Consider the following 22,452-nt stretch of genomic DNA (forward strand, 5'->3'; position numbering starts at 1 on the left):
CAGGTCGGCAATGTGGCTACAGCATGGGCTGTGGTAACTGGTGGCAGCTGTGCTGCATGGATGGGCTCCAGTGGAGACATGGGTGGCAGTGGACAGGTCCCCTGTGAGTGTGGAGATGGAACTGAAGCACCTGGAAGTGCACAGCACCGAGAAAGTACATACTTTTGTCAGCAGAGTCAGATGGGTGTTTATGACTGTGCTGCAGGACATGCATGCCCAGTCCCTGTGGGATGCAGCGCAGGGAGGAGGAAGAACCTTGGTTGCAGGCTCACCCAGTGGTCCGCCAGAAAATAGAGCATAAGCAGCTGTTGGGCCCCAAAGGTAGGCCTAGGGACCCCCACCCCCATTGAGTTGTGGGAGTTAGGCAAGTAATGTCGGCAGCGTCTGGGGGGTCCCCTCCCTGCCTGATATTCCGTCTCTGAGACGAAGGAGCTGACACATTTCCTGCTCTGCCTCCAAGATGGAGAAGCTGGCTTTTTTAGTTAAAATGTGGACTGATGCTGGTCCAGAGAAGTACCAGAGACTGTCAGACGATGAAAGTCAAGTATAGACTTGGTGCAACTCAATCGGGAGAAGGATGTTACCGTACAGCCCAGTCCTGCCTAAGTGTTCCAGTTCAGGGAGTACCTGCTGCAGTCAAGTGGAAGTGTAAAGACTTTTCTGTTTGATGAGGGAACTGGCTGAGGTGCCTTGCTCAGAGGGACACTGGACCACCGCAGCCACATGTGGACTTGGCAATCCACTGGTCCCTGAACACGTATAAGTTTCTGGGTAGGGCTGCATCAATTAATGGCTATGAAAGCCAGTCAGTGAAAGTGAGACCTGTATCTTTGCACCTTGCCATCAGCCGCTTGGCTCTCTGCTTATGTATTGTGTATCTCTCCCCAGTGCCTGAATGCATTCTGGGGGTGGATGTTTTGCACAGCTTGGCAGCTGTGCTGTCTGTCACATACTTGATGGACCACTTGACAATGGAACTGGGACTTCTTTTCCAGACAGCCAGGAACAGTTTGCCTTCATGGGAGGGCGACAATGGACTTTCACAGTGTTGCGGTGGTGTCATAGTCTTATTAATGATGTTATGCTAACCTCTGATTCTTTTACAGGTTTAAAAGCGGGAATGCCCCTCTTGCCTGGGATTGGGATAATGAAACTGAGGCAGCCTTTTCCAATAGCCAAGCAGGCTATTCGGTAGACATAAGCCCTATGGGTAGTTGACCAGGGGTGCTCATTTAAGCTGGATGTGCATGTGACCACAGATAGTTTTGGCTAGGGCCTATATCAATGCATGAGGCACTTGGGAGTGACAGTATGCTTTTAGTCCCAACTATGGAAGGGAGCTGAGCTCTCATACTTTGATAGGGAAGCAGTTAGCAGCTATATATGCTTCCCTTCAGGCTAATGAGAGCATGGCAGGACAGACGACTTACCCAATAGCGGGATGGGTGCATTCATAGGTAACAAGCCCCCAGAATGGGATGGCGTAGATATCCACTTTAGCAAAGTGTAGCACCTCCTTAGAATAGCGGAGTATGCTGAGTACAAGTACCTTAGCTGCAGTGTTACAAGAGGTCTTGGCACCTGTAGTCCTCATGCAAGATAAGGCCATGGGGCCTGAAGCACCCCTAGACCCTAAGCCTTCACTGTTAGGAAGAACATCCTCCCATTCTTAATAGGGCAGGGAACACAGATAGGTCTAGCTGGGGTGCTACTGCTGCCTGGATTGCTGTCACAGTCTAGCCTAGTACTGACACCATATGGTTTGAAACCAAGTGCAGGCAAAGTAGCCAATGGGCTGAACTCAGTGCAATGTGAATGATGATCACCAAGGAGGTGACACCTACAGTAATCTGCACTAATAGCTAGGCAGTTTATCAAAGCTTATGTATGTAATGGGCCTGTGTGTCCAGAAGCTTATATATGTGTTGGACCTGGGGCCTATGTGCCAAACCTGTGTATCAGGCCTGCATGCCCAAAGCTTATGTCAGGCTTGTGTATGAAGCCTGTGTGTGTTTATTGGGCTTCTGTGCCCTAAACCTATCTCTCTTGGCCTAGAGGGTGAAATGTAAGGTATATGGATGTGCTTTGGTCAAGGAATAGGCCAAGGTGGACCTCTGGGCCAGAATGACTCAGTGAGTTTAGGGTGCAGGCGCATACTCCACTTGTTATATAACCTGCTTGTGTAAGCTCATACTGGGCTCGGAGCCAGTATTGTTTGAGAAAGGTATAACTGCCCTGCTGTCACCGTGCACAGGGCTTGTGCGGGCGCACCCGGAGAAAGACAGACAGAGAGCCAGAGTTGTCCATCTTGTAGGCAGACAAGGGGGAGCCAAGGCTCGGCTCGTCTTGCACCCAGAGAAAGAGTTAAGCTGCCAACCCTGTAAGGGAAAGCCTGCCTTGTAGGCCAGGGAATGCAGCTGTGTGTGGGAGTGGCAGGAGCTGCAGAGCTGGAGCCGACAGCCAAGATAAAAGCAGTGTGAGAGAGCTGCTGCAAGAGAGCTGCTGATGAGAGAGCTAGTGCAAGTGAGCTGCTGATGAAAGAGCTGCTGAATAAAGCCATACTCACTGCCTACAGCCCCTTGAGTGTTCTTTCAGCTATTTGTTGCCCATCCACCCACTCCCTTCAGACCTCAGCATAGGCTGGAAACTGACACTGGGTGTGACAGCACAACCTCACAAAACGATATCTAAGAAGAATAAAAATACATCACCCATGAACTATTCTTGCCCAAAATATTTAACCTGAATTTAATCAAGCCTCTCTCTAGGCCTAACTTCCACTTTACAAGAAATGCAAAGGCTAGAAGATGTTAAACGACACCAGGAGGAAAACAAGCAAATAAATCCAGAAAAATAGGATGGTCTATAAGACAGCTTGCCTGAACTCTTAACAAAGACAACATCGTAATGAGCGGATTAATAAAAAAAGGTGGAGGACTGTTCACATCACAAGTGACCAAGAGGAGGTCATATGGGAACTCTCTGTACTCTGCTCAAGTTTTTTATAAACCGAAAACTGTCCTAAAAATATAGTCTAAAAAAATAGAGAAATGCTGAGTCAGTCACTGAGAGAGAGAAACGTCAATACTAAGAAGATTCCACTTTCTGGTTCTTACTTATTTGGTACTGCAGAATCAGTGGCTGAAAGTGCAACACTTCCTTTTTGCTGTGCTGGTTATTTTTCTTCATATATAATGCCACTGGTAAGCATGAAGAACAGTTTCTTTTTTTTCCCCTCACACTCAAGGGAAGTCTAAACAGCTGACCAAGGAAGGCACGTTCATCACCTGCTGGCACTGATCAAAGCAAAGGTATCCAAAACACCTGAAAAGCTCCTCCCTAGAGTAACAGATATGCCACCTGGCCTAGAGCTCGGCCTCAAATACGGCCTATTCAAAGTTTTGTATTCTGAAGATGAAGAAATCAAGCTCCAGAAAGGTCACACCCGTGAGATGAAGCTAGCTGAGCCTAGGTGAGGAACCCATCTCCTGACTCCTAGTCTGCCACTCTTAGCCAGCACTTTCAATGAGAGTGAAAACAGCCTGGCAGACATCCCCCCTGCTAGAACTGCCTTTTAGACAGTAAAGCAATTCCCAAATATGTAGAGCACTATCAAATACAATAGCCATTATTAATATGTAGCTACTAAGCACTTGAAATGTGGCTAGTCTGAATTGGGATGTGTTGTAAGTCTAAACTGGATTTCAAAGGGTATGATTTTTAAAAAGTAAAATAACTTATTAATAATTTTTAAAATACTGGTCAGACGCGGTGGCTCACGCCTGTAATCCCAGCACTTTGGGAGGCTGAGGTGGGCAGATCACCCGAGGTCAGGAGTTCGAGACCGGCCTGGCCAACACAGTGAAACCCCATCTCTACTAAAAATACAAAAAATTAGCTGGGCAAGGTAGTGGGCACCTGTAATCCTAGCTACTCAGAAGGCTGAGGCAGGAGAATCACTTGAACCCAAGAGGCAGAGATTGCAGTGAGCCAAGATCACACCACTGCACTCCAGCCTGGGCAACAGAAGGAGACTCTGTCTCAAAAAAAAAAAAAAAATTAAATATTTATTATATGTTGAAATAATATTTTGATAGGTTAAATCAAATACATTATCAAATTTATTTTTAAAAACAACCAAAGGTAACAAGCAACTAAACACAAGGTGTGAACATTGACTGGATCCTAGTTTGGGGAGAAAAAAAATAAAGCTATAAAAAACAGTGTATTCATTTTCTATTGCTGCTGTAATAAGTGACTGTGTAACAAGTCACCACAAATTTGGTGGCTTAAAATCATACAAGTTTATTATCTTATAATTCTATAGGTCAGAAGTCCAAAACAGGTCTTACTGGATTAAAATCGAGGTTTCAGCAGGGATAGGTTCCTTTCTGAAAGGTATATGAGAGAATCCATTTCCTTGTGCTTTCCAGTCTCTTTTCCAGAGGCCACTGACATTCCTTGGCTTGTATTCTTCCATTTTCAAATCCAGCAACACTGTCTCTCTCTGTGCCTTTCTCCCATAGTCACATTTCCCTCTAACTCTGTTTTTCTGCCTCTATCATCCACTTTTAAGGACCCTTGTGATAACACTGGGCCCACCAGATAATCCAGTATAATCTCACTATTTTAAGGTCAGTTGATGAGCAACCTTAATTCCCCTTTGCCATGTAAGATAAGATAGTCAGAGGTTCAGAGGATTAGGACATGGCTACCTTTGGGTACAGAGGAAGCATTATTCTGCTTACTACAAATAGTTTTGTGACATTGGCAGAAATTTGAATTATTATAGAATTTTTGTTAATTTGCTTGCATATAATAAGGGTATCATGGTTATGAAAGAAAATGCCTTTATTCTTTAGGAATGCCTTCACTTAGGAGTGAAAGGTCTTATCTAAAACTTATTTTCAAATAGTTCTGCAAGTAAATAAATGTGTAAACTTATATAGATATTCATATATACATACATCTATAAAGCAAATATGGCAAAATGTTAATGATTTTGAAAGCAGGTAGAAGGTATATACAGTTTATTATTACTATTATATTATATATATTAACTTCTCTTTACATATCAGATTTTCCTTAATAAAAAGTGGGAAAAATTCAAACAAATCCACAAAATGTCACGGTCAATTATACAAATACATATGATAGAAATGTACTTAGCGGCCTATCACAGTGGCTCATGCCTGTAATCCCAGCACTTTGGGAGGCCGAGGTGGGCGAATCACCTGAGGTCAGGAGTTTGAGATCAGTCTGGCGGACACGGTGAAACCCTGTCTCTACTAAAAAAAAAAAAAAAAAAAAAAAAAAAAAAAATTAGCTGGGCATGGTGGCATGTGCTTGTAATCTCAGGTACTCAGAAGGCTGAGGCAGGAGAATCACTTGAGCCTGGGGGGGCAGAGGTTGCAGTGAGCCAAGATCGTGCCACTGCACTCCAGCCTGGGCAACAGAGTGAGACTCCACCCCAGCCACCGCACTAAAATAAAAATGTGATTTAGCCATAGACCATGTGATAAAAGAGCTAGTGGTGTTATATTTACTTTGATTTAAAAAAGTCACATGGCTAACAAAAAGTTAAATAAACTTAAGTAGCATTTAAAGGATTATCTGAAAGAGTATCTTCTTCCTGTGGGCTGCTGACAATGGAGTACTGTACATGATCCATGCATCCATATGTGCATAAAAAATGTCTAAAGACTGAATACCTGTCACATATACCTGTGTTAATATTATACATAACTATATAGATGAGGTTATGATTAATTAAAAAGTGTCACTTAGCATTCTATTATATATTTTTCATCACTGGACACTAAAATTATACTGTCACCATGCAGAAACTGTCAAAATTTGTCATTTCAAAGCATTCTCATATTCAAAAGTGCTGAGAATCAGCACTATAGATAAATGCCCTCAGTCTGTTCTTGCCAAGGTCAGAGCAAATGTAGATTAAAAAGAAATTATTTATCTGCACACTCACTTAAGAAATGATTTATGGTGGCTTACTGAAACAGCTCCATTGTCTGGGCTATATACCCTGATTTTTGGTCAAGGTTGAGAAAGAATTCAGGACATGGGCACACACGAGGAGTGGGTTCAGCAGCAGAAAGTTAAATAGAAAAAGGAGAGAGAGAGAAAGCTTCCTCATGCAGAGAAAGCAGGTCATCCAAGAGAGGGTCTCCGAACAGAAAAAGGATTGGCTAGCACAAATGTGCCAAGTTTTATAGTCCAGTTTGAGGAGGCGGTGTATGATTTACATAGGGCTCATAGATTGGTTTAATCAGGTATGACGTCTACATAATGCACAGGGAAGGCTGGTTACCCCACCCTAATCTTATTATGCAAATGGACATTCCAGTTGATCAGTGCCACGTTGTCTGCTTCTTTCTGTACACGTGGCTGACAAAGAGAAGGGAAGATGGAGGCTCCATCTTTAACATGATTGGCATGACTGCCAGTATCTATGTCTGCAGCTCTTCGTTAGAAAGGAAAATAATTTGGGGCTGCTTTTCATTAAAAAGGAAAGCCTTACCGAGGATTCCCATATCCCTACTATCTGCCTAAGTACTTTCTTACCTCCTATATCATTATGAAAGCACATATACTACAATGAAAATAAGTTGAAGACAGATAAGAAAAATACGGCAAAGGGAGAAGAAAAATACGGCAAAGGGAGAAGAAAAATACGGCAAAGGGAGAAGGGCAGGAAAGACAGAACAAGAATCTCTCACACAAAAGGCATGATGTATCTTGTTAAAGGTGAAATATTTCATGCAATTCTGTCTATCTGGATACCTTAAAATGGTATTGAGGAGAATTACATTTCCAGGAATGTAGTAAGTAGGTAACAGGATCAAACAACTAAATCCTGGATTAAGCATTTTTTTGAAATATTTTCTAAATGCACTGATGAGCTTCTGAAAAATTACAGAATTCCCAGGATTCCTGAAGGCAGGAACCCAGAAGGGTCAGCTGACCTCAGCCGCCTTTGAAAACATTTGATAAACCAGATGAACTGGATCTTCAGGGTTTTTGTAAACTTAGGGCTTTTTGTGGGCACAAGTTAACAGGGTAAGGGAGCAGGCCAATAACAATTCCCTCTCTAATAAAGCTGAGACCTCAAACGGCTTCTTTGCTTTTGTCTAAAAGTGAACAGAAACTTATCTTTACCCTCCAACCAAAACTGCAAGGAAAAATAAATTATGTGGAATTCTGATGCTGAGTGGATTAGGGTAGGGAACATCACATCTAAGGATCTGGAACCACAACCCATTCCTCACAAGCTGCTCTCTGTCTAGTCTAGAAAACTGCAGACCAGTAACTTAGAATGATCTCAGGCTGGTACTGCTGCCAGGCACCTGGCAGAAGTAAATATAATCCTTGCTGGAGAAATCTATTTTTATCCAAGGGCTCAAAAATACTGATACAAATAAAATTCCAAGAAAAATGAGTAGCTCATAGCAAAAAATAACAGAATACATTGGAAACATATAACCATGAACAAGGAACAGCAAAAACAGACCTGAAGTACTGTGGATATACAGCATGTAAAATAACCCACATTCACTATTTATAAAGATACATCTAAACTGACTGTAGGGAATAAGAAACTCTAAATAATAACTAAATAAAGTTGAAAAAGTACCCTTTGGCAGTGTGGTGCAAGGTGGATGTGGCAGGACCATGGGGCTCGAGTGCAGCCCCGGTGGGAACACAGACCATTTTAGTTTTGATTGCTGTTACTACTACTGATAACTGAGCCAAAGTAGTGATGCTACTTGAAGGAAATTTCTGCAACCCGCAGTCAACTATCATATGATTGTGAGCCATGCCTTTAGTGAAGAGGAACACCAAGCCCCAGCACTTGTGCCAGGGAGCTCTGCCTGAGGGGATTACCAGTGAACTTGAATGTGTAACCAATAGTACTCTTGCCACTATCATACACCAGCTGAGCAGTCTGAGATCTACTCATTTCTCCTTGGGCAGTCAGAAGGTGGAGGAGAGAATGCCCTGGCTATGAACTATGCAAGGCTTACAAGGGCCAAAAGGCTGCACCATTTACATCAATGACCCCCTTAAGAACCATTTGCTGCAAAAACTTCATCAGCACGGCCAAGTACAGCATGTGGTCATTTCTCCCTGAGTTTTTGTATCTGCAATTTACCAAACCTGCCAATGCTTTCTTGTTCATTAATGTATTGCAGCAAATTCCAGATGTGTCTCCAACAGGAAAATATACAACTCTCTTGCCTCTGATTTCAGGGACCAAAGAGGTTATAGAAGATTGTAAATGACATATGGCAGACAAAATAGTTAATACAAAGAACTGGGAGTTCCTTCCTACAGACATAGTCCTGATGTCTTCCAGTGAACCTCAGTTGATTGTTACATAGCAATGCCTAATCTGGATGGAGAGACAGATCTAAAGCTACAGCAGGCTTTGCCAGAAACAGGTTGAATGCAATCAGAAAACCGATTGTTCAGCCTATCTGGAAAAATAGACCTAATCGTCATTTCATAGCTTAGATGGAACCTTGAGCCTAAGTGGTAAAAGCTCTGTTCCAATTGGGCCTGACCAGGTCTTGTTAAGAGGTATACAGCTGAGAAATACTCAGCGGATTATTGGCATAGTTGTTTGCACTGGATTTGAAACAAAATTCATGCAGAATTCTGTCAAATCACCTCTCAAGAGATCAAAGGTTGAGAAAGTGATCAATGTGTCAGTCTCCCTTTTGTTCCTGCTGCTCTTGGTCATGTCCTTGATTCCAGCTCCCAAGTCATTGTTTGACATACTGGTGTTCATCATCTTGTACCAGAACCTCATCCCCATTAGTCTGCTGGTTGCTGTGAGAAAATTGTGAAATATATTCAGGCCCAGCTTATACACTGGAATGAAGATATGCATTATAAAGTAAATAACGTCTACGCCATGGCCAGAACATTCAATCTCAATGAAGAACTTGGGCAGGTAAAACATCTATTTTCTAATAAAACAGGAATATTATGACATTTAAGAAGTGTACCATTGCAGGTGTAATTTACGGTCAGACACCTTCTTCCATCCTAGAGTCCTGTGAATTTAATGACCCCAAATTATTGGAGAACTTTGAGAATGGCCATCCCACAAAAGACTATATAATGCAATTTCTTACCCTGTTATCTGTGTGCCACACTGTTATTCCTGAGAGATGGAAATAATATAATCTACCAGGCTTCCTCCCCAGCCAAAGCAGCTTTAGTGAAAGGAGCAAAAGAATATGGCTTGTTCTTTGTACAAGAACACCATACTCTGTCACCACAGAAGCTACAGGAGAAAAATGCTTTTGAAATTCTTAATGTCCTGGAGTTCTCTAGTAATAGAAAAAGAATGTCTCTAATTGTCTGAACCCCTATGGGACAGCTCTGGCTCTACTGCAAAGGGGCTGATACAGTGATTTATGAGAGACTTTCAGAAGATTCTCTATTTGTTCAGGAGACATTAACCCATCTGGAATATTTTGCTACAAAAGGTCTGAGAATTCTCTGTGTTGTGTATAGAGATTTAACTGAGAAAGAATATAATGGGTGATTTCGGAAGTACAAAAAAGTGAGTACAACTGTACAAGACAGAATTCAAAGGGTAGAAAAATGGTATGATATTATTGGCCAGGCACAGTGGCTTACACCTGTAATCTCAGCACTTTGGGAGGCTGAGGTGGATGGATCACCTGAGGTCAGGAGTTTGAGACCAGCCTGGCCAACATGGTGAAACACTATCTCTACTAACAATACAAAAAAGAAATTAGTTGGGAATGATGGCGGGTGCCTATAATCCCAGCTACTCAGGAGGCTGAGGCAGGAGAATCACTTGAACTCAGGAGGCAGAGGTTGCAGTGAGCCAAGATCACGCCACTGCACTTCAGCCTGGACAACAAGAGCAAAACTTTGTCTCAAAAAAAAAAAATAAAAAAGAACGTTATGATATTATTGAAAAGGTAACATAGGCCATATGTACTCTACATGCCAAGATAAATATGTGAAGGAAATCTAGTTATCAATGTTTTCATATTTTGAAGTAATTATTTATTATTTATTTTTTATTTATTTTTTGAGATGCAGTCTGACTCTGTCGCCCAGGCTGGAGTGCGGTGGCATGATCTTGGCTCACTGCAAGCTCCACCTCCTGGGTTCATGCCATTCTCCCACCTCAGCCTCCTGAGTAGCTGGGACTACAGGCACCCGCCACCACACCCAGCTAATTTTGTTTTTTTTTTTGTTTTTGTATTTTCAGTAGAGATGGGGTTTCACTGTGTTAGCCAGGATGGTCTCGATCTCCTGACCTCGTGATCCGCCTGCCTTGACCTCCCACAGTGCTGGGATTATAGGCGTGAGCCACTGCGCCCCGCTAGTAATTATTAAAACAATGAAATTTTATTTTTTCTTCAGAAGCAAAAAAAAAGAAAAAGTAAAAGGATCCCCAAAATGTATAAATATGAAAAAATATTAATTACTGAAAAAAACCTTGTCAACAAACAAGGTCGTGAGTTAAGGACAGCTAATGGAAGAATTAGTAAATGGAAAAAGACATCTGCAGAAAATATCCAGAAAGCAGCAATAAGAAATAAAATGATAAAAAAAAATGAAGATTAAGAGACAGAAGGGAGAATGAGAAGATCAACAGACATATAACTGGAGCCTCAGGAAAAGGGAAGTGCAGGGAGAGACGGAGAGAGAGACAGAGACACAGACTGAGAGAGAGAGAGGAGAAAATAAGACAGAGTCAATGTTTGAAGAGATTTATCACTGATAAATTTCCAAAACTGATGAAATACACCATCCCACAGATTCAAAAAAAATGTAGCAAATCCAAAATAGGATAAAGACACAAAAAATCCTCACCTAGACACATTATAATGAAACTTCAAAACATTAATGTCAAAGGGAAGGCCTTAAAATCAGCCAGAAAATGACAGGCTATCTTCACAGGAACAACAATTAGACTTCTAGCTGACTTATCAGAAACAACTGAGGAAGAAACAACTGAGGAAGAAGACAGTGGAATAATTTCAGTGTAATGAGAGAAAAGAACTGTCAACCTACTATTCTATATCTATTGACAATATTGTTCATGGAGGAGAGCAAAATAAATATATTTATTTTCACAGAAACAAAAACAGAGATTTGACCTGGAGAACCTCATTTAATGCAATTGTAAAGAGTGAAATCCAGGCAGAAGGAAAGTAATATCAGATAAAGAGTCCAGATTAAAAGTTCACTTGACAGGGAATTTTAGTGAGAACTCAAGCACTTACTAGTTAGTTGGATGGCATCATATTTAAAGTCTCTTCAACAATAAAGAGACTTTTTTCTACATAATTTTAATCTTTGAAAATCAGACGCTAGATCCATTATATCGTTACTTGGAGTTTCCATCTCACCTGAGTTGCTGTCTTACTAGGAAACATTTGATATTTCTTCAGTCACACCTGAAAATGGAAATAACATTTAGATTGTGCTTCACAACTTTTAAAGTGCTTTCATAAACATCATCTTGTTCAAATCCACAACTGTGCTACTACTATTTTCATTTTATAGACTGAAGAACTCATAGAGTGTGATTTCTCCAAGACTGTATAGTTAATAGAACTCAGAAAGGTTTTCTGAACCTGAAGATTGGAATTTTTAGGCCAGGCACGGTGACTCACACCTATAATCCCAGCACTTTGGGAGGCTGAGGAGGGCAGATCACTTGAGGTCAGGAGTTCAAGACCAGCCTGGCCAATATGGTGAAACTCCTTCTGTACTAAAAATACAAAAATTAGCCAGAAATGGTGGTGCATGCCTTTAACCCCAGCTACTCGGGAGGCTGAGGCCGGAGAATCGCCTGAACCCAGGAGGCAAAGGTTGCAGCGAGCCAAGATCACACCACTGCGCTCCAGCCTCAGCAACAGAGTGAGACTCTGTCTCAAAAAAAAAAAAAAAAAAAAAAAAGATTGCACTTTTTAGATTGTGTTCTGCCTTTAAAAGTCCCCTAAATATCTTTAGGATTAAAACACATCTATTAATCAAAATTTTAAATGAAATCCACATATACAAACAAGTGAAAGTGGAGGGAAGTGTTCTGGTTGAAGAGAGGGCATAGTCAAAGCTCCACGTACACAGCCTCCCACTATCTGCCAGCAATGGCTCCTAAACTCTTCTGTGGACTAGTCTGAAGCTCAATGATTGACACTATCATCCTACCTTCACCTTATAAAGTAGTCTCAGACTCATTCACATTACTTAGTCTCTAACTCAAATCACTTTCTCTCCACCCCAAGCTGACTACCAGTATTCACTTACAGATACTCAAGACTTCAGAGGATCTTTGAACTCCCCCAAATTGAGTAGTATATGTATGTACATGTATGTAATTTTAATGGAAGAGGGACTATTACAAGGACTGTTTATAGGCAAGAGGAACTATTTCATTGGGTTTTGAAAGTAGTCCATGATTCAAAAAAGGGGTAAGCCTCTGGTTCTGGCTTATAAGATTATGGCTTTAATTCACACCTCAAATCTTATTTTCAGGGCCAGTTTTCCTGATTTTTGTTTAGCTTTCCTTCTTGACTATTATTCAAACTCTTATTCTGTAAATACCTGACTCAGTCTAGTCCAGTTTCTGGAACTTTGTGTCTGAATGCAGATGGTGACCCTGTCATATTCTAGCCTTGGGAACTAGACGCAAATATTGCCTACACTGTCTTTGTTTTGTGTAATGAATTTTACAGTATTCTACAGTTCAAAATTTAAGTATATATTCATGTAAATATATATAATTTAAACCTTCAGAGCTCTGTTGCCTATATCTTCCAGGGTATATGGTACATGGGGGCTTTCAACTATGTAGCTGGCCTACGAATAAATGAACACCATTGGCTTATGCTTATCTTTTTTGTATGTCTTAAATATTGCATGTAAAATGTCAATAAAAGACATACAAAACTTAAGCAATACCCTGCAGGATGCTAGCCAATGCCTGATTCATAATGGGTGATCAATAGTTATCTGTTAAATAAATTTTTATTCATACTAGGTTTAGTTGTTTTATCAGGTTGTCATTACACTTAAGATGACACGATATATTTATTTTAGCTGACTGTATACAATGAATTGTTATAGTGGGGTTTACATACCTAGCGTGATTATAATTAAACTGATTACTTGTAATTAGACTTGTTTGAGACAGAGTCTCACTTTGTCGCCCAAGCTGGAGTACAGTAGTGCCATCTCGGCTCACCTCAATCTCTGCCTCCTGGGTTCAAGTGATCCTCTCACTTCAGCCTCCTAAGGAGCTGGGACTACATGACCAGCTAATTTTTTTTTTTTTTTTTTTTGTATTTTTGTATTTTTAGTAGAAACAGAGTTTCACCATGTTGGCCAGGCTGGTCTCAAACTTCTAACCTCAAGTGATCCTCCCACCTCAGCCTCCCAAAGTGCTGGGATTATAGGCATGAGCCACTGTGCCTGGCCTTAGACTCTTTACAGTCATATTTCATATAGTTTTCCTATCAGTAGGTGAAAGAGAAAAGACTGCTTCTACTCTGAATCCCAGAGAATAACAGGAAAGATTACAAAACTAAGACACCATTTGGTAAAAGTTTTCATGTTATTTCATCTGTTAAGAATGTTTAGGTGTTTTGTTTTGGCTACAAAATTTAAATTTCTCTTACACTAATTTCATATGACAATATTACCTTTTGCGTTGGTATTTGATTCTATCTACTACTAGTTTGTTTGTATTTCAAACTAAGACATACTTATTCAGACTTTTTAAATTCTAGTGTGCTCTAAATTCAATTACTTTTCAATGTCTATGAATTTTCATCCAATTATTTCACTAATGTGGTAAACTTAAACATCGATGTCTGAAGCAGTAGCCATTATATTTGGTCCCTTAGTTTACTTACAGCCTAGCACTAATGTTTATTAGTCAAACGAAATCTTAACTTGGGAAACCCTCTTCTTACACTTAGCCAGAGGCTATAATTCACAACTAGTATTTTCACAAATGGGTTCAACTGAAGCAAGTACTGTGGGAAAATGTAGATGGGCAAAGCAAATCTATCAGGGCAACTGGAAAACTAAGTCAAGTTCATATGCTATAGATAAGGGCAGAGAAGGGCCATTTCACTTTCAAAAAAGAAAAAAAATGCAGGTGGCCTTTGATGAACAGAATATTTCTCTTCAACCTATTTTATTTAACCTCTATATTCTTATCTAAAATTTCCTCATTAAAGCTATTAAGGTAAGCTTCAGAATATTTCCTGCTATAACTACTTAGTAAAACTAGTTAGTGTATAAAAATACAATTGATTTTTGTAGGTTGTACATCACTAAATTTCAGCACATCTTGGCATCCAGACTAAAACACGGTGAAAGACAGGAACATGGCAGATGATCTTTATTTATACTTACTGTATGGGGGTAGAGCAGGAATGGATAATAGCATTGCATGATTACTTTTTACTTTTAAAAAATTAATTTGTAAAATAATAATTTAGTAATTTTATGCTACAGTTTTTTGTTTTGTTTTGTTTTTTTGCTAACATCCCTCACCATTACATAATACATTTACAAGATGGGAATGATACTACCAGGCTCACTTTCAGGAGTTGTGTATGTCTTAGTCTAAGAAAACCAATACAAAATTAGCCAGGTGTGGTGGTGCACGCCTGTTAATTCCAGCTACTCGGGAGGCTAAGGCAGGAGAATCGCTTGAACCCGGGAGGCAGAGGTTGCAGTGAGTCAAGATCACGCCATTGCACTGCAGCCTGGGCAACAAGAGCGAAACTCCATCTAAAAAAGAAAAAAGAAAAAAAGAAAAGAAAAACCAGTCGGGGCCAGGCCCTGTGGTTTACAACTTACATAATTCAAGCACTTCAGGAGGCCAAGGCAGAAGGAGTGCTTCTGCCAAGAGTTTGAGTCCAAGAGTTTGAGACCAGCCTGGGCATTATGGCAAAACCCCATCTCTACAAAAAATACAAATATTAGCCAAGTGTTGTGGCACACGTCTGTATTCCTAGTTAACTAGGGGGTGAACTGAGGTGGGAGGATTGCTTCAGCCTAGGAGGTCAAGGCTGCAGCAAGCCGAGATCATGCCACTGCACTGCAGGCTGGGTGACAGAGCAAGACCCTGACTCAAAAAATAAATACATAAAAAATAAATTAAAAATAAGAAAAACAGTCTCATGTGCTATTAGTTGCATTTAACTGCAAACATATAACTTGAAAAAATATAGCTAAAGGTTTTCTATCTTTAATAAAGTCATTTTCTTCTTAAAAATGGATCTAGGGTAGGTTTTTTGTTTTTTTTTTTTTTTGAGACACAGTTCCACTCTCGTTGTCCAGACTGGAGTGCAATGACGTGATCTTGGCTCACTGCAACCTCCGCCTCCCGGGTTCAAAGGATCCTCCTGCCTCAGCCTCCCAAGTAGCTGGGATTACTGGCACAGTGCCACCACGCCCAGCTAATTTTTGTATTTTTGGTAGAGATGGGGTTTCACCATGTTGGCCAGGCTGTTCTCGAACTCCTGACCTCAAGTGATCCGCAAGCCTCAGTCTCCCAAAGTGCTGGGAAAACAGGTGTGAGCCACCATGCCCGGCTGTAATTCTTTTTAAAAAATAGCTAGAAAATACAATCTTGCCTTCATCTTAAGTATATGAAATACTGTTAGAATATTTTGAATTATTTCTACTTAGATAACCTCATAACTAAATTATTGCCACAAAATGAATAGCCTTTAGCCATAAAATTAAAAGCATAAGAACACATTTATAAAGAATACTTAGAATGCAGAAAATTTTCAACTTACAAAATAGTTGTTTTCTACAGAGCTGTGCAAACTGACATCTTGGTACACTGCTACAAAATAATTTTATTATAGTCACAGGCTAACCTCAAAAAATTTCACTAGAAATATGTCATTTGTTTTCTTTCCTTCCTTTATTCTCACCTTCCTTGTTATTTTGTTTGTTACTGAAAATGGTATAACATGATTATTATTCTTGTCAAATAAGATTAAAGTCATTTACTTTTTACCCACACAAAAAGGAAATCAGAAGAGTTCCTGAAGTAAATGAAGAACAGTTGGAAAAGGAGGTAAACTAGATTTTAAAAGATGTTCAGAACTTCACACACACAAAAAAGCCCAGGCCCAGATGGCTTCATTGGTGAACGCTATCAAACATTTAAAGAAGAATATCAATTCTTAAGAAACTCTTCTAAAAATAGAAGAGGAAGGAATACTTCCCAATTTAGCCTATGAGGCCAGAATCACTTTGATATCAAAACCAAAAACATCACACAAAAACAGAAATATACAAACTAATATTTCCTATGAATATGGATGCAAAACCTCAAAAAAATAGTTGACTAAATCTAGCTATATAAAAAAATGATTACACTCTGTGACCAAATGTGATGTTATCTCAGGAAAGCAAGGTTAGTTTAACATCCAAAATTCAATTAATGTAATAAACCATATCAGTAGAACAAAGGATAAAAACCACATCATCATCTCAAAAGATGCAGAAAAAACATGGGCAAAATCTAACATTCTGTCATGACAGAAACCCTTAACAAACGAGAAACAGGAAGAAAACTAAGAGCTGGGCATGGTGGTTGACACCTGTAATCCCAGCACTTTGGGAGGCCAAGGTGGGAGGACCAGTTGAACCTAGGAGTTCAAGACCAATCTGGGCAATATAGTGAGACCTTGTCTCTACAAAAATATTAAAAAGTTAGCTGAGTGTGGTGATGTGGGCCTGTAGTCTGAGCCACTCAGGAGGCTGAGGTGGAAGTGTTGCTTGAGCCTGGGAGGCAGAGGTTGCGGTGAACCAAGATTATGCCACTGCACTCCAGCCTGGCGAACAGAGATGTCATCTCAAACAAACAAACACCTAAATCAAAATAAACTAGGAACAGAAATGAAGCTCCCCAATCTGATATAAAACATGTACGAAAACTCCACATTCATCATACTTAATGGTGAAAGGCTAAATATTTCACCCTGAAGATCAGAAAAAAGACTACAAGAATGTACACTCTCACCATTTCTATTCAACATTACACCAGAGGCGATTAGGCAAGAAAAAAAATTCTAAAATACAAATTGGAAAGAAAGAAGTAAAACATGTCTATTTGCAGATAATAGGATCTTATACATAGAAAATTCATAGGAATGTAATTAAAAACTATTAAAAATAATAAACTGGGCCGGGTGTGGTGGCTCACGCCTGTAATCCCAGCACTTTAGGAGGGTGAGGCGGGTGGATCACCTGAGGTCGGGAGTTCAAGACCAGCCTGGCCAACATGGTGAAACCCCATCTCTACTAAAAATATAAAAATTAGCTGGGTGTGGAGGCTTGCACCTGTGGTCCCAGCTGCTCAGGAGGCTGAGGAAAGATAATCGCTTGAACCCGGGAGGCAAAAGTTGCAGTGAGCCAAAATTGCGCCACTGCACTCCAACCTGGGCAACAGAGCAAGACTTCATCTCCAAAAAAAATAATAATAATAATAACAATAATAATAAAAATAAACTGGCTAAGTGTGGTGGCTCCCACCTGTAATCCCAGCACTTTGGGAGGCAGAAGCAGGCAGATCATGAGGTCAGCAGATCGAGACCATCCTGGATAACATGGTGAAACCATGTCTCCACTAAAAACACAAAAAATTAGCCAGGCGTGGTGGCATGCACCTGTAGACCCAGCTACTCAGAAGGCTGAGGCAGGAGAATCATTTGAACTCGGAAGACGGAGGTTGCAGTGAGCCGAGATTGCGCCATTGCACTCCAGCCTGGGCTACAGAGCGAGACTCCATCTCAAAAACAAATAAATAAATAAAAAGAAAGCAAGCAAGAAATTAAAGAAGCCAGGCACAGTGGCCCGCACCCGTAATCCCAGCTACTCAGCAGGCTGAGGAAGAGGGATCACATGAGGCCAGGATTTCCAGACCTGCCTAGGTAACATGGTGAGACCCCATCACTAAAACAATTTTAAAAATCAGCCAGAGACTACAGCCAGTTTGGTGATATATGCCTGTAGTCCCAGCTACTCTGGATGCTGAGGCAAGAGGATTGCTTGAGCCCAGAAGTTTAAGACCAGCCTGGGCAACATGGTGAAATCCCATCTCTACCAAAAAAGTACAAAAATTATCTGGGCATGGTGGCATGTACCTGCGGTCTCAGCTATTTGGGAGGCAGAGGTAGAAGGATCACCTGAGCCCAGGGAGGTTGAGGCTGCAATGAGCCGTGATCGCACCACTGCACTCCAGTCAGAGTGAGACCCTGTCTTTAAAAAAAAAAAAAAAGGAAAAAGAACAGAAAAAAAAAGTAGAAGATAAAATATTCAGGCCAGGCATTGTGGCATGCGCCTGTAATCCCAGCTACTCGGGAGGCTGAGGCAGGAGAATCACTTGAACCCGGGAGGAAGAGGTTGCAGTGAGCCAAGATAGCGCCACTGCACTCCAGCCTGGGCAACAGAGCGCGACTCCGTCTCAAAAAAGAGGAAAAAAGAAAGAGGTTATCGTAGGATTAGGTGAGATTTTATATATAACAAATATCTTCCCCATAGCAGGCATATAGGAAATATGAATCATTTATTTTTATTTCACTATGTTGTGAGCATTTTTACAAGCTCTTTATTTTTCTGAATAATTATGCTTACTATATTAACTAATATTTATTTGATTTTTTTTTTTTGACGGAGTTTTTGCTCTTGTTGCCCAGGCTGGAGGGCAACAGTGCAATCTTGGCTCATTGAAACCTCCACCTCTCAGGTTCAAGTGGTTCTCCTGCCTCAGCCTCCCAAGCAGCTGGGATTATAGGTATGTACCACCATGCCGGACTAATAAGAGGTGTACTATCATCATCCCCATTTAACAGATAAAGAAATAGAGGCCTAGTTTGCATAATTAATAAGTACATGGAACTAGGCTTAAACCCAAGTTTCTCTGATTGCAAATTTTATGTTCTGTACCATTATACTATACAGCTACGTTAGGTTGGATTCAGAAAATGTGGTATATATACAACATGGAATACTAGGCAGCCATAAAAAGAATGAGATTATGTCCTTTGAAGTAACATGGATGGAGCTGGAGGCCATAATCCTAAACAAATTAGTGGAGGAAGAGAAAACCAAATACTGCATGTTCTCACTTATAAATGGGAGCTAAACACTGGGCACACATAGATATAAATATGGAAACAAGAGACACTGTGGACTACTAGAGGGTAGAGGGATGAGGATGGGTAGTGAGTACAATGCTTACGACCTAGGTGACGGAATCCATACTCCTAACCTCAGCATCACACAATATTCCCATGTACTCAATCTGCACATGTACTCCCTGTAACTAAAATACAAGTTGAAATGAAAATAAAATAAAATTATATATTTAAATTATAAATTATCATCCCACAATTTTAATAAAGGTGTGTATATGTGTTTGTATATTTATATATTTAAACATATGTGCATATACATGTTTAGAAAGACAGGAATATGCACAATGTTAATGGTAAATTTTAGGGGTTGGTTTCTTTGTGATTATCTGTGTGGTGAATGTGCTACTTTTGTAATAGAAAAAATAAATAAATGCACTCCAAATATTTTCTTCAGTAAAGAAATTAGGCAAAAAGAGAAAATATACAAATCAATGTGTTTAAAGTTTTCTCAATATTTAAGCTCCACTTTAGAATAATAAATCCACCTATATATTGAGTATAAATTTTGATTAACAAACATAAACTCATGGTGGCACACACCTGCAATCTCAGCTACTCAGGAGATGGACGCAGGAGAATCTCTTGAACCTGGGAGGTGGAGGTTGCAGTGAGCTGAGATTGCACCACTGCACTCCAGCCCGGGTGACAGAGCAAGACTCTGTCTCAAAACAAACAAACAAACAAACATATTCTGTAACAGAAATACCCTGTGTGCAAATTCAGTCCTAGCTAACAAGGCTTAACAATAATTATTAACTCCCAGATTCTAAAAAAGTTTATTTGGTGACTTTCTTATTTGATGACTTCACTACATTCTCATCAGCTATGAATTAGAATAATTCCAATTTGAACTATAGTGTGATGTGTTGAATTTTTCTGTTTCTGTCATGTACGCTGTTTTTACTTTGAGATAATAGTGCTTTAAAGTTAACTATTGCCAGTAATAACAATAACAACTGCTAAGTCCTAAGTTAACATCTACCTTATCCTTAAATAAACTAACTTCATTATATTTATCCTTAGCCAAATTGTTAAAAAATGTATGGAGATCAAGCAGCATATATTTTAAGAATACAGATTATAAAAACATCATTTTCCTGAAACTTAAATTCCTCAAAGGAACTAGTTAATTTTCAAATCTTCTAACTCCTTCTCATTACTTCAATGTGATTGCTTCAAATATGGAAAAGAGTTTTTATTTCCCCTTGACAAGATCACACTGCTGTGTGCATATAAACTACGATCAACAAGGTAAATCGGTTCAATATTCTAACATTAACTCCAATTCTATCAAAAGGTTCATCCTGTAATATTACAAATCTAGTTTAATCACCAAGATTTGGTCAATTCCCCTCCTGAAAAAAAAAATACTTGCAGTTCATTTCCAGTGCTAAGAAATAACACAATACATTGGCAACATTGCTTCACAGATACCTACTGCTCACTAAGAAAAATGTACAGCTAAATATAATTTTAGGTTATCATATAATAAACACTAAAAAAATCAGGCTTAGATTTTATGCTGTGCAATAATTCTCTTAATAATTGTTTAAGCCAAAATTAGGACAACTAAGGTGCTCAAATGTCACCTTCTCAGGTAAAGCCCATATTGACCCCTACCTTGTTTAACACTGCAACCAGTTCCCCTCCATCCCCCTCCCCTACACACATAATCTTACCCTGGGCAAAGCACTCTTTCTCCTCCTCCTCCTACTTTTTCTCCTTAATACTTATCACCTTCTAACATCCATATAATTTACTTGTCATCTTCAACTTGTGAAATTTTGTCTGCCTACTATTACATAGGACAGTGCCTGTGACATAGTAGGTGCGGTTGAATGAATAATTTTACCCACTAGGTGGGCAGTGGAAGCTACTGTTTTGTTTTTTTGTTTGTTTGTTTGTTTTGGAGATGGAGTTTCGCTCTCGTCACCCAGGCTGGAGTGCAGTGGCGCGATCTCGGCTCACTGCAACCTCCGTCTCCCTGCAACCTCCGTCTCCCAGGTTCAAGCAATTCTCCTGCCTCAGCCTCCCCAGTAGCTGGGATTACAGGCACCTGTCACCATGCCCGGCTAATTTTTGTATTTTTAGTAGAGACTAGGTTTCACTATGTTGACCAGGCTTGTCTTCAACTCCTGACCTTAGGTGATCCACCCGCCTCAGCCTCCCAAAGTGCTGGCATTACAGGCGTGAGCCACTGCGCCTGGCCGAAGCTATTGTTTTTATCTGAGTATTTGGTGACTTACACAAGCAGTCCCCAACCTTTTTGGGGGTGGTTTCGGAGATGAAACTGTTCCACCTCAGATGATCAGGCATTAGTTAGAGTGCAGCAACCTAGATCTCTCACATGCACAGTTCACAATAGAGTTTGTGCTCCTATGAGAATCTAATGCCACCGCTGATCTGACAGGAGGCAGAGCTCAGGTAGTAATGCTCACTTGCCCACCGCTCACCTCCTGCTGTGCAGCCCAGTTCCCAACAGGTCAGGTCCAAGTTCCAGGGGTTAGGGATCCCTGACTTACACAAATGGGTGGAAATACAATGTTTAGTTTTGTAATTAGAGTAAATCCTCATTTTTCACCCAGATTAAAGCAAAAAAAAAAAAAATACTTTTTTCAGGAGCCTTGAGACCTACTAATGCCTCCAAGGTTTAAGACAGACTTATACAGTGGCTCTCAACCTGAAAAGAAAAAACCGAAATAGAACCCAGAGAAAATCCACAGTTCTGAGATTCTGAAGGGAAAAGGGGCAGGGTGGTAATTTTCTGCTATTTGGAGGAGGTCTCAAATGACTCTTCCTGCATGGTTATTGCAATGTTTTTCATCATGCTTACCATGCATATTTTACATATATTATAAAACTATTACATGCTCATGATGAATTACAAAGGTTCACAGATCTCAGCATTACCATTATTACTTTGACTTATCCTGCTCCTGTTATACTAAGTAGATGAAATACAAAAAGGGAAAATAATTTATGTGGATGTAGAAAAATTCTAGTAATTTGAAATTATAAATAATGCCTTTTGATGGGCTGGTCACACCAAAAGAACTCTAGGCTACAAAGTAGTTATGTCAATAATCAACAGTTTTTATAATAAAAAAACTGAAAAAACTATATAAACTATATAAATACTATATATAAACTATATATACTATATATAAACTATATATACTATATGTATAAACTATACATA

The 22,452-nt window shown here is 40.0% G+C and overlaps 1 protein-coding gene across 8 annotated transcripts in view; it reads right to left on the reverse strand.

Annotated features, from left to right (window-relative positions):
- Window positions 1-22,452, reverse strand: part of LOC101153444 (NEDD4 binding protein 2 like 2) — a 106,217-nt gene that overhangs the window by 36,604 nt on the left and 47,161 nt on the right. The window contains exon 7 of one of the 8 annotated variants that reach the window (XM_063697251.1): window positions 11,424-11,471. The exons of the other annotated variants lie outside the window; for them this stretch is intronic. Coding sequence (XP_063553321.1) covers window positions 11,462-11,471 — 10 coding nt within the window. The 3' untranslated portion in view covers window positions 11,424-11,461. The remainder of the gene's footprint in view (window positions 1-11,423; window positions 11,472-22,452) is intronic. 8 annotated transcript variants of the gene reach the window in all.

This window comes from Gorilla gorilla, chromosome 14, assembly GCF_029281585.2.
Source record: "Gorilla gorilla gorilla isolate KB3781 chromosome 14, NHGRI_mGorGor1-v2.1_pri, whole genome shotgun sequence".
Taxonomy (NCBI): domain Eukaryota; kingdom Metazoa; phylum Chordata; class Mammalia; order Primates; family Hominidae; genus Gorilla; species Gorilla gorilla.